The sequence below is a fragment of the Mugil cephalus genome, chromosome 13 (assembly GCF_022458985.1).
Source record: "Mugil cephalus isolate CIBA_MC_2020 chromosome 13, CIBA_Mcephalus_1.1, whole genome shotgun sequence".
Lineage (NCBI taxonomy): Eukaryota > Metazoa > Chordata > Actinopteri > Mugiliformes > Mugilidae > Mugil > Mugil cephalus.
This window is the reverse complement of record NC_061782.1, coordinates 16,998,085-17,011,238: the sequence shown is the minus strand read 5'-3', so window position 1 is coordinate 17,011,238 and position 13,154 is coordinate 16,998,085. Positions and strand designations below refer to the sequence as shown.

The 13,154-nt window shown below is 39.5% G+C and overlaps 1 protein-coding gene across 1 annotated transcript; it reads left to right on the top strand.

Annotated features, from left to right (window-relative positions):
* The first annotated feature begins 6,935 nt into the window (after positions 1–6,935).
* On the top strand, positions 6,936–10,734 carry LOC125018919 (deleted in malignant brain tumors 1 protein-like). Its single transcript, XM_047603355.1, has 14 exons — positions 6,936–6,995; positions 7,099–7,119; positions 7,352–7,375; positions 7,733–7,756; positions 7,879–7,905; positions 8,019–8,114; positions 8,212–8,247; positions 8,323–8,467; positions 8,672–8,877; positions 9,114–9,289; positions 9,393–9,623; positions 9,717–9,877; positions 10,220–10,464; positions 10,554–10,734. Exons 1-14 carry the CDS (start codon positions 6,944–6,946, stop codon positions 10,598–10,600), a joined length of 1,491 nt encoding a protein of 496 aa, XP_047459311.1. The 5' UTR covers positions 6,936–6,943; the 3' UTR covers positions 10,601–10,734.
* The last annotated feature ends 2,420 nt before the right edge of the window (positions 10,735–13,154 follow it).

Here is a 13,154-nt window from a genome sequence, read left to right as displayed (position 1 = left end):
CCCGAAATCTATCTTACATTTTCGAATCATCAAAGTAACCATCTTTGGAGTTCTTCCCAATTTTGTTGCAGAAGTTCCCAGAAATGTGAGTCACTTGTAGGTTACTTTGCTTTCACTCTTCTGTCCAGTTCATCACAAACCAGCTCCATGGTGTTAAAGTCCAGATACTGGGCCATGGAGACATGGTCCACTCCTTGTTTTCAAGCTTTCCATCTTGTTTTTATCCTGAGGTAGTTCTGGTAGAGCTTGGACTAGAGTTTTGGGTCATTATCTTGCTGTAGGAGGAAGCCAAGCCTGAACAACTATACCAGAGCCCAGTCAGCATGTCCATGTGGGGCCCACGAAGGTGAAATATGGGCTATGTGGACACTGAGTCCGCATGGGGTTGAACTTGGGAAATTTTACAGGTCCCATGTGGTTTGAGGTACATGTGCCCCACATGTGGAACCCATGTGGGCTGGCTGTATGAGCCCCATAAGAGATGTAAGTGGGCTAAGTGGGCTTAGGCATAAAAAGGGCAAATTTGTTGTTGGGCCCCATTTAAGGTCCAGTCTGATCCCCCTTCGTGCCCATGTGGGCAAAGATATGAGGCCTACATGGGTCCTGTGCAACTCAGCAAGTTAGGCCCCACCTGAAACCTGGTCAGAACGTACCTGATGCCAATATGGGCAAACGCAGGTGGAGTTACCATGGAAGCTGCGGACAAACCCACTTGGGACCCTTATCTGCAGCCCACTTAACCTTTATGGGGCCCACATGGACACGATTGGCTGAGAGGATACTGTGTGCTGTTCTAAAACTTTTGACCGGTATTCTATATATCTACACTTTCCCCAAAAAGATATGTTTCTTGAAGAACCTGCCTCCTGTGTTTTGTGGACTCAAACTGTGTCATACTGTACAGTCCCTCGGGATATGAATCTTTTAATGGAGTACAACTCAATAGATTAAGAAGTTTAACTTTTTTTAAAAAAAAATAAATAAAAATAAAATTAAAAATTAAAAAATTAAAAAAAAAAGACTGAATAATACTACTAAGGAGTTTATCAAGCATTTAAATAGTTCCATTTAATGGTGCATGTTATATTTACTCTCAGTTTGTTTAATACATAAGTGCTTCTCATTGCCTGTTACATACATCAATTTTCCATTGGGTTACGATGAATCATCTGAATGCTATCTTACATAAAACTGCATTGGAAATCATATATATTATGAATGTGTAGTGGTTTCAGGCTTTTGATAACAAGTATTTACAGACATGTCAACAAATGCCTGTTTCGTAGAAATAATTAAATGTTTTTTGATGACTTTGAGGATGTATGTATGGATGGATCCCAGAATACGCCTCTAGACTCTGGGCGGTGTCGGCGGTGGCTAAGTAGTATGAAAATACCACCAATTTTTTTTAATGACTGGCATTAACAAACCAACTTACTTCATTAAATTTCTAGAACATTGCTTTGAGCCTAATATCGTCCTTGAAAATTTGCAGAAAATACATTGTTTGCTCTATATTAATTAAATTAGACGAATAAAAGCGCTTCAACAATTCACTGAACTGCTCAGTACCAATGAACAGGGTCTATGTGCCTTATAGCCTTGTTTCAGTGCAAATTCAGTCTTTCTTCTCTCATTCAAAGTGTGAAACGCAGGAGTTGTGAGCATGTATGTGCATGTCCGAAGGCAAGCCAGGGTGTGTGTATGTGGCTGGAGGGGAAAGGGGACGGAGTGTGAGTGATTTACAACAGTGTGATTACAGATGGAGAAGAAGCACCCTGAGTGCCTAAGTTTGTTTGTGTTTGTATAAATAGTATTTTGTAAAGACTAAATTCGTCTAATAGGTTGTAATAATGTAATTCTAGTTCACCAATTCTTTTGTCTTTCATTCCAAGTCTTGTGTGCACGTAGTTACATCACCAATGTTTTTTTTCTATGTTCCTAGTCTTCAGGGTACCTTAAGTGTATAGTTTACACTAATTCATTATTTTTTTTAATCTTCACAAAATAAAATATCACACACACATTAGACTACACTGAGTAAAAATGTGACAGAAACAAAAAACGGCCCGAAACTGCTTGGGATTCAGAGGGTTAATCAAGAAAACCTTGAAGAATACTACTAAAATCCCAATAGCAGAAGCAGTGACATCTTCCCTAAAACAGCGGCATCGGCCATGGCATCTGGGGATGCCACCAGAAATGTCAAAGCTAGTTGCCAATGCCACGATGTGAGCTTGCTGTCTCTCTTAGCTTGAATGCACATACGCTGTCATGATACTGCATGATGAGTTTATTGCGCCCTTGCAGCATTTTGTTCAACTTATTCAGGTGCTCTGTAACATCCACCATAAATGCAAGGTCCTGCATCCATTCTGTGGACTGAAATTCTAAAACTGGTTTGCACCTTTCTGCCATGAACTGTTCAATTTCCTCGCGAAGATCAAAGAAACGCCTCAGCACGGCACCTCGGCTTAGCCATCTTACCTCGGTGTGGTACGGCAGGCCATAGTTGTGGTCTTTCTCTCTGAGAAGGCTGTCAAACTGACGGTGATTCAGGCCTCTGGATAGGAGGAAATTAACAGTTTGGATGACCACCGCTTCAACTGGCTGTCCAAATCCCGATCAGTAATCAGAAATCCCGTCTGCAACTGTGTTTCTTATCAGGCTGATATTTGCAAAAGCCTGGCGCTTTTCAGGGCATTGAGGGTGTCCAAAGTAGAAGATGTAAAAATGGCAGCTACAACACAAGGTAGCTCCAGATTAGATGTGCTTGTATTAACGGTTTGTTTGCTTAACAAAATTACTATCGCGACATCCAGTGGACACATTTAGAACTGCAGTTTGTTTCATGGGAAAAATTACAGCTCATTTTCATACTTTGTAGAATCATCTCACGGGCCGGATTAAACCCGCTGGCGGGCCGTATATTTGACAGCCCTGGATTATAAGATGTTTTTAATTATGTGTCAATGAACGGTCCAGCATAGAGATAAAGTCCAAACTTGAGTTAAGCCCTTACCGGGTATGTCTGCTACGGAGAAAGGTGCTGTATGAGATTTGGACTTCTCTGCTCCCTTACTTTGACCCAGCCAGCCAACCAGCCCTGGTGATCCCTGGTTACTGATTAACCAAAGAAGCACTGAGTGAGGGGCGCTACTGCCATGACTCACAGCCCGCTGTACTGATAAGCTCCAGCTTCAGATAAAAAGGTCTGACAGAGAGCGGAAAGAGACCACCCAGTGTCCCTCTACATGTAGGAGGATGATACAAGTGCATCCTGGAGGGGATGAAAAGGAAAGCTCAAGTAGAAAGCAGTGGGATACGTAGGCTTGTTTGCGTTCAATGTTGTTTTCCCTGTGATTCAAATATCACTATGTCATGGTGTGATGTTTATTAGTAAAGAGGGGATTTTGTTGTGGAAAATTACATATTCTGCTCAACCCAGGGGTCAAACATCTTGTAACATCATGTAAACACATGTCAAATCAGCATCAAAGTAGATTCATTTCAATCTATGCAAGATTAAAAACCAAAGAGAGAAAGTGTCTAATAAGGAGATTTCCCTTTATTATTCTGCTACTGTTATTCTTTATTAATTCAGGTATAACCTAAAACAAAAAGGCCAAACAGGACTACTGGCGATCTCCAACTCAAACTAAAACAACTAAAATAAGAAAACTCTGCCATCAAGGTCAGAGGAAAAACCAAGGGTTAACTTATTCAAAAGAAAGAAAGCAAACCTTCCCCTGCTGCTGCTCCAGAATGAGAGAGAGAGCTGGCCTCTCTCCTCCTTTTTATCCCCTACTTGATTGGAAATGCCTACCAGCCTATGAAGAAGGGAAGAGAGAGAGAGGAGAGAGAGGAGAAACAGCAGCATTCAACATTCTAGGTGTGGAGCTACCTAGCTACACATAACAATTTTTCATTCAACCTTTAATATACATTTCCAGGACTTGTCCAAAGGTGTCTGGACATATGCATTTTTATATTCTTATTGTTATTATAATGTTGCTGGAGTCTATCCCATCCTGGACAGGTTGCCAGTCTATCACAGGGCTAAACAGTTTTATATCTTAATGAGAATCTTAATGAATAGGGTCAGAAGGACAAACAACCCAACGTGTCATGAGAAAGGAGTAAACACTGTTCAAATGTTCATTGTAATAAAACAATGCACTGTAATCCTGTAGATGTATCAAATGATACAACTGCGCATATATTGATATGCTGCCACACCTGATTCAACAGGGCAGGCTACATTGCATTTTCTCAGAAGCAGAATGTGGCGTGTTTTATAGTCCTGATTTTATCTTTAACAAACATTAGCCAGTGATGAACAGGTGAAACTTGAATTCAGTTTTTGTACTGCTAGCCTACTGTTAATTATGTATTACAGCTACATTTATCCATCTTCTCTGGTCTTAGGTTTTAGTTTGTTGATGGCAAAACTAATCTGAATAAATACCTTTTTAATTTTTTTTTTGTCAGTCCCTATGTAGCACCTGAGTCATATCTACTTATTAGGTCTTACTGTTGACACCACTATTCATATACAATATTTTATGTTAATATTAATATCATTATCATGTATGAACATTATGTGGTTATTGCTTTTGTCTGAGATCGGATTAATCAAAGTTATGTGTTAAGGTAGAACATTTTATATTGTATGAACTTTATTTCAGAGCAGCATAGTCCATATAAATACAGGCAGAAATAAAAGTAGCAGACAGAGAAACATCAATAAACACAGTACAACAATTCATATCATAACTAGCTAAAACACATACAATCATTTACTCCAGCACTTCCAGAAACAGAAAGAGTATCTGGTGTCACTCAGCGTAGGCTCAACTAAAACCTGGGTAACTTTGTTATCTGAGTCAGATAATCTGTACAAATAAATTTAAGCACTGCGCACACGGTGGGGACATCACTGCTCACAAACTTTTGACTTGCACTTGTACGCCTTGGAAGTTTAAGCAGTATCCTAAAAGCATCATTTTTCATTTTTGCTTTACTGTAACTGCACCACAAGTGACCTGTATAGAGCCCCCCCTCCAGCACCAGGCTCACCCCACCACCTGGAGAAGAGCCCTTCAGCGTGTCACTGGAGAATCTTAATGAATAGGGTCAGAAGAACAAACAACCCAACGTGTCATGAGAAAGGAGTAAACACTTTTCAAATGTTCATCGTAATAAAACAATGTACTGTAATCCTGTAGATATATCAAATGATACAACTGCGCATATACTGAGGAAAATCCTGCTTCCACACCTGATTCAACAGGGCAGGCTACGTTGCATTTTCTCAGAAGCAGAATGTGGCGTGTTTTATAGTCCTGATTTTATCTTTAACAAACATCAGCCAGTGATGAACAGGTGAAACTTGAATTCAGTTTTTGTACTTCTAGCCTACTGTTAATTATGTATTACAGCTACATTTATCCATCTTCTCTGGTCTCCTCTCAGTAAATTAATCATGATTTGGGTTTTAGTTTGTTGATGATGAAACTAATCTGAACAAATACTTTTTTTTGTCAGTCCCTATGTAGCACCTGAGTAATATCTACTTATTAGGTCTTACTGTTGACACCACTATTCATATACAATATTTTATGTTAATATTAATATAATTATTACAAATAAACTGATTTTGTTTGTTATTGCTATTGTCCAAAATTGGTATTTAACAGAAAAACACAGTTTGACTTTGATCGGATTTGTTCATTTTATTTCAGAGCAGCATGGTCCATATAAATACAGAAATAAAAATAGCAGACAGAGAAACAATCACATCAATAAACAAAGTACAAAAATCCATATAATAACTAGCTAAAACACATACAAACATTTATTCCAGCACTTCCAGAAATTACAAAAACACTTTTGTTACATACAATTTTAACTGTTATACACCAGTATACACAAAGGATGGCCACTCCTAGATATTCTGGCACCCTGTATTGTCATATTTAAATTTGTTGTGGACTCCCCTGCCTCATGGAAATCAATATTGATAGGGTTGAGTTGGTATCTTGAGTAAGGTCTTTTGAATATACTTTATACTAGATGATAGTCATACTGTTGATCATTGTTGTTAATAATCATTCATATATGATATGCTAACCGCCATGTTAGCACGCTAATATTAGCAGATCTGTTTACTGCGTCATTTAACATCTTAACTTGGATTGTTAGCATGCTAACTTTGGCTAATCATAGTTGAGGCTGAATCAGAATGGGGGTAGCTTTTAAGGTATTTGGTGACATAAACCAAAATACTGGATAAATTAAACTACAATGAATGATCCATTTATATGCTTATTATACAGTATGTCATTCGGGTTTAATGGTGAGTAACTGACAGTCAGTTCAAACCACTAGACATTTATAATTAATGTGCTCATAATGGGCATTATTCATTGAGACATCGGCACACTTGATACATAAGTTTGTTTTAAAGAATAAGCCCACAGCTTATCATGAAAAGTGATTTAGTGTAGTTTAGTGCTGCTTTATTTTATGTTTTCCCAGGCTTTTACCAAAACCAAGTCTACTAGTTTCCTCCAGACTATTAGAAAATATTCCCCCTATCAAATCCAGCCGTGTGCAACTGTGTAGCGTTATTTCTTCATCTCTCCTAAGACTGTAAGAGTGCATATTTCATAATCTGCACAACTTCCCCAAACCCCCCATTAAGCATTAAATACATAATGAAACGGGGAGGAGGGGGGTGGGGGTGGGGGGAGTCTTTGCATGTCTTTTATGATAGTTAACCAAGTGTTCATTTCTCATGCACCCTGTGTAATCTGTCAATTTGGCATTCTGTGACATCAATGCCTTTATGGGTGCTATAACAACATCTCCATGTTGGCTACTGACTATATAAGCTGCCATGTTCAGCACCTACAGCAGTTGGTTGGTGAACGAATTCATCATGTGGACTCTCTTGTTTCTTTGCAGTGTGCTCATCACACATGGGCCTCAAGGTACTGTACACTGTCTTCTGTTGTAATATAAAGTATAATTTTTATGTTTAGTCCTCATGTTAACATTTCTGTCTTCTTACCTGTTTGTCCCATCATCCTTCAGGTGCTGTTTCGTATACCACAGGTACAAACTTAACTGATATAATACTAACACGTTCTTCCAGATAACTTGTCGGTAGAGGTTATAAATAACTTTTGTCTGACAATTTTCCTCCTCTAAAAGTATTAGTACATGTGAGAAATGAAGAAACTTTTTAATTGTGTGATGTCATTATTTCTGTTTCAAGTCTGTTAAAAAATATTTAAACATAACAATAAATGTAACTGTGACTGTGTTATCCTGATTTTTCTTTCAGATGACGGATATCCAACAACTACTGGTATGTAAATATTTGTTTATCAACTTTTGAAAGCAAAAATGGTTGTAAAAACATTAGTTAGAAATAACCTTTGTCTGACAGTTTTCCTCCTCTAAAAGTATCAATATATGTGAGAAATGAAGAAACTTTTTTTTTGTCTGAGGTCATTAATTATGACTATGGATGACTTCTGGTTTTTCCTTCTTTTTGAAAATTTACACATCCACAAGAATTTAAATGTTTGTTTGACAAATCATTTAAGCAATGGTTTTCAAAACATCGCTTTCCTTTACATTATCCTCCTGTGTTTTCCAACCATGCATTACTTTCTGTACAACTGTGGCAGAGACGTTTTACTTACTCTGCTTTTTCTTTCAGCTTACCAGGACACAACCACACCAGGTATTTAAATACTTGTTTTGACCAAGTTTATTAAAACAAAAGTTATTTAAAAGTAAAAATAAAGATAACTATGATGAGCAGTGAAATGTGTTTTATTTCGGTTATCCTGATTTTTCTTCCAGCAACAACAATGGAACCATGGAAGACAGGTATATATATATGTGTTTGAGCAAAATTTAAAACAACATCTCTACTGAATTCATCTTTTCTCACTGAGGATCTTCAATAGTCTGGTGAGACATTATCCTCCTGTGTTTTACAGCATCCTCATGTCGTGACAACTGTGGCACTCATTGGGGAAACTGCTCCTGCTCATCCTCTTGTCAATACTATGGCAACTGTTGCCCTGACTTTGAGGGTAGGTATCATGTCAGCCAATGTATATCAGTGCCCCACCCCCCACATGATTTCTGAAACATTTTCTTTTCTTCTTTCTTTTTCTTTTCTTCAAATAGCGTATTGTTCAGTGACAACTTACCCACCAAACAAAGGTAAGACCCTCAGTGTGTAAAAATAGCCTTTTGCATTATACTCCTTGTGATGACATCTACCATATCCACCTTCAGCGGCCCCTTGTGGAGGATCGTTGTTTAGCTCCGGCACTTTCTCCAGCCCCAACCATCCCTCCTACTACCAGGACAACAGCTACTGTGTCTGGCAGCTAAGGACTACATATGACCAAAGAATATTCCTGGCATTCACATACCTGCAGTGAGTAAAGAAGGGCATGAAAGAGCAGTATTATTATTTTTATTACTATATTTACTATCAAAAGTTAGGAATTATGTGAAAACAGATGTTAAAAAATAAAATAAAATAAAATAAAAAAGAATTTGTCTCTAAATTTGTAATAATTTTTCAACTTTTTTCTCAACAATCACAGTAATTTTGAGCTTTTTATTTTTTATTTTTAAGACTGGAGAATTGCTGCAACTGTGACTACATTTCAGTCTACGATGGGCCATATACTAATTCACCATATTTGGGGAAGGTTTGCAACGGCACTATGAACACTTTCCACTCCTCTTCCAACTACATGACTGTGGTCTTTCGCACTGATGGATCTGTTGTCGCTCGAGGGTTCCAGGCTGAGTTCTTCAGCACTCTGACACCGAGCTCAGGTACAGTTACTGTACAAATAATAATGGATAATAATTCAGATCTTTACAATCACTCGAAATTCATGGTAGACTGGTCAAAGTCACTTTCAATTTTAGCTAAATGAAAATATGATCACCAGTTAACACAGTTCATCCTTAGGGCGTTGTGAATATTCAGTACTTTCACTGAAAATAAGCATGTTAACCTCACAGTGGCACATTGAATGAATTGTCTTGTGAACATCAATTTATGTCAGGTCACGTGGACTGCTCCTCAGATTACATGACCATTGTGCTGAACAACAGTTACCTGAACTCTCTGGGCTATAACGGCAACAGTCTCTATCTGAATGACCCGTACTGCAGACCTCAGATTTCCAGTGACCAGGTGGTCTTCAAATTCCCCATCAACAGCTGTGGCAATGTTAAAGGGGTAAGAAATGCTCCACCTTCTGGAGAACACTAACATGTTTTCCCCTTATAATTCTCTCTTATAGCAAGTTTTACATTTTCCAATGTCTTCTTCTTTTTAAAAGTTTCACAACGGCAAAGTCGTGTACACAAACGCTCTCCATACCAGCGACAACAGCTCCGGAGAGATCACACGGCGCTCTTACTTCAAGATGAACGTCAGCTGTCTAATGGAGCAGGACTCGGTTTCCCAGATTATGTATGTTGTCCAACATCCTGGTAACAGCAGCATTATAGGCACGGGCAGATTCAACACCAGCATGGCCTTCTACATGTCCAGCAGCTACTACTCTAGGGTGTGTTTTTGGTAGTTAAGGAGTGACTGCGAAGAAAAAATATGTCCTGCTGGAAATATATGATGCTGATATTTTACTTCCAACCTCTATCAGGTGACTCAAGATCCTTATGAGGTAGCACTCAATCAGAACTTGTATGTCCAAGTGGACCTGACACTGGGAGACAGCTCAGTGGTCATCTTTCTTGATACTTGCGTGGCTTCACCATCCCCCTATGATTTCCAGACCAGACGTTACTACTTGGTCCGTAACGGGTAAGATGAAAGTGTACATGAATCCAGTGTGTTTTAGTAAAAGGACAAGGGATAGCTTAACAATGAATGCAAAATGATGATAATAATGTATATTTATATTTAGCACTAGGTCGAGTTTAATATAGAACAGGACTTCCCTACTTAATTTCTCCATCAGTTTGGGGGTCCTTGGCCTGAAAAACATTGAAGACCCCTGGTCGACACTATGTGGACTGATTTCTTGTGCCTGTTTTGTTTATGAGAACAAGAGGACTTGTTATGGGAATACTATACAATGCTGAGATACTCATGCTTACAGTAATTTTATATCACTTTATAACACCATCTTTGTTTCTCTTTTAGATGTCCCATTGATAACACCTACTATTCCTACGTTTCTGGCACCCGCACCTACGCCCGATTCACATTTAAGGCCTTCCAGTTCCTCCGAGCTAGTGAGTCGGTCTTCCTCCAGTGCAAAGTCCTGATATGCCAAGCCTCTGACTACAACTCCCGCTGCCGCCGTGGCTGCAGCAATCGTGTTGCCAGAGACCTGGGGTCACAGCACGAAAGCCAAACTCTGGTACTGGGTCCCATTAAACTCAAAGGTTTGTATGAATTTGCACCTGTGAAAAAAGGTTTTAGGGTACAAGAAAGAAGTCACAGCAAAAAGACTTTTTACTATTCTTTTTCACAGGCCCTGAGAAACAGGAAGAAGGGACTAATGAGCAGAGCAAGGCCTAACTTGACACTGCAGCATCATACTCCAATCAACTTTTAACAACTCTTTCTGTTCAGTCTTATTGTGACACTGAATTGTACTCACCTTTCATTCTACCTTTCTCATATTACCTGATTAAAAGCATCATCAAAAGACAGTCTGTGTATTTCATTATGTCAATCCCAATCCCATAATAATAACAACATGTCTGATATATTTTGAATATACAAATGTGGAGAAAAAGACAACACAGGGAAAATGTTCAGTTATAAAACACTTTACTTATAAATTAGTTAGATTAATCCATCTCACAATAAAATGATTCACTACCACAGAAAGAGAGAGTGATCACCCAAAGGCTTCAACATTCACCATTACCTATGAACCTACAACACACCAAGAGAACATAAGGCAGTCGTCACTGGATGTCCTCGTTACTGGTGAGGAGGTGGTCGTAAAAACAGCTAACTATGTTCTCCACACATGTTGCTAAGCATCAGACAACAGTACCCAAGACACAGGACATCCTTGCTTAAGTAGCAGTCTTACTGTGACACGATTTTGCTTTTTTGACACTGATCATCTATCCAACCATTCACACACAATACTAAATATACACAATAGTAAATATTCAGAAAAGCACTGGGATCCATATGATGAATGGGGACGTCTATGACGTCTGTCCTAAATGAACAATTTCAACAAACCAAACCAAACTTAGAAACTGAAGTGGCAGACAGTACTTCAGTAAGTCACACACTGTTTCTTTAAATTTCCAGAGAAGACAATCACAGAACTGTATCAGGGTGCAGTGTGTCCTGCAGCATTTTAAGTGGGGTTACCCACTGTTTATTTTACTCCTGAAACCTGACATCTTTTAGCTTTCACAAGTGCATCAATAACAGGTGTCACATCCTGAGTGGCAGCCAATTTCAGGATGTTATTCAAGTGCTTGTGCGTGAGCCCTTTTATTGATGCTCATTAAAGAGAAAACTTGCTCACAAAGATATGTGGTTCCAAACATGGACAAAAATTTTGCAGCAAAGGCTGTCAAGTTGGGTAACCTGGCAAGAGTCACTGATAAAATGTGTCCAAGCCAGATGCGGCAAATTTGCCCTTCAAATCGGAGTCACACCGCAAGTCTATTATTTCAAGCTGGATGTTGACGGTCAGATCAGAGGCATTCACGGTGAATGAAGAGCAAAAAACTTTGAAGTCTTTCTCTAGTTCACCAAAAAAAGCGTTGCTCAAACTCCCGCAATAGTCCCGTTATTTTGTCTTTGGACCGCTTCGTGTCTGCGGCATGTTGGGTCGCGCACAGTCCACTCGGAGCCTGTCCAGCGCCGACGAGTGCGGTGAAAATATCAGCTGTGTCCGTCATTGGCACCAACTCCACCAACTCCTCTGTGACGATCAAAGTGTCATCAGCTCCGCGGATGAACATGGCCGGTTGCGCAACACCAGTAATGTCCGTGCTTTCATTGATTGGAACTGAAAACGCAATGAATGATTTTACTTTGCGCTTCAACTGGCTGTCCAAATCCGCCGAAAGATCAGAAATCCCGTCTGCAACTGTGTTTCTTGTCAGGCTGATATTTGCAAAAGCCTGGCGCTTTTCAGGGCACACAATCTCCGCAGCCTTCAGCATGCATGTTTTCACAAATTCATCCTCATTAAATGGTTTTGAAGCAACTGCAATTTCATTAGCAATAAGGTAGCTTGGCTTTCACTGCAGCGTCACTGATTTCTCGGCTATGAGTAAACACAGACCGCTGTTTCTTCAGAACCGCCAACAATTCATTCACCTTCTCTCTTCTCTGTTGTCCTTGAAAGTTGTTGTATTTGTTGGCATGAAGAATCTCATAGTGGCGACGAAGGTTATATTCTTTCAGCACTGAAACATGCGGTGAACATACCAAACACACAGCTTTCCCATTCACTTTCGTGAATAAATAGGAGGATGTCCATTTTTCATGGAACACTCTGCGTCCATTTTTCTTTTTTTGACACAGAAATCTTGGGGCATTGAGGGTGTCCAAAGTAGAAGATGTAAAAATGGCAGCCACAACACAAGGTAGCTCCAGATGAGATGTACTTGCTTAACATACCTGTTCTGCTGTGCTATATACAGTTTGCTTGCTTAACAAAATTACTATTGCGACATCCAGTGGACACTTTTAGAACAGCAGTTTATTTCATGGGAAAAATTACAGCTCATTTACTTTGCAGAATCATCTCGCGGGCCGGATTAAACCCGTTGGCAGGCCGTACGTTTGACACCCCTGGATTACAAGATGTTTTTTATTATGTGTCAATGAACGGTCCAGCATAGAGATAAAGTCCAAACTTGCTGTATGAGGTTTGGACTTCTCTGCTCCCTTACTTTAACCCAGCCAGCCAACCAGCCCTGGTGATCCCTGGTTACTGATTAACCAAAGAAGCACTGAGTGAGGGGCTCTACTGCCATGATTCACAGCCCGCTCTGTACTGATAAGCTCCAGCTTCAGATAAATAGGTCTGACAGAGAGCGGAAAGAGACCACAATGTCCTTCTACACGTTGGAGGATGATACAAGTG

Coding starts and splice junctions, on each gene's coding strand:
- LOC125018919 (XM_047603355.1), top strand. CDS start 6,944: ATGTGGACTCTCTTGTTTCTTTGCAGTGTGCTCATCACACATGGGCCT. Junction 9,878..10,219: donor TACTACTTGGTCCGTAACGG/GTAAGATGAAAG, acceptor TTTCTCTTTTAG/ATGTCCCATTGATAACACCT. Junction 10,465..10,553: donor GGGTCCCATTAAACTCAAAG/GTTTGTATGAAT, acceptor TCTTTTTCACAG/GCCCTGAGAAACAGGAAGAA.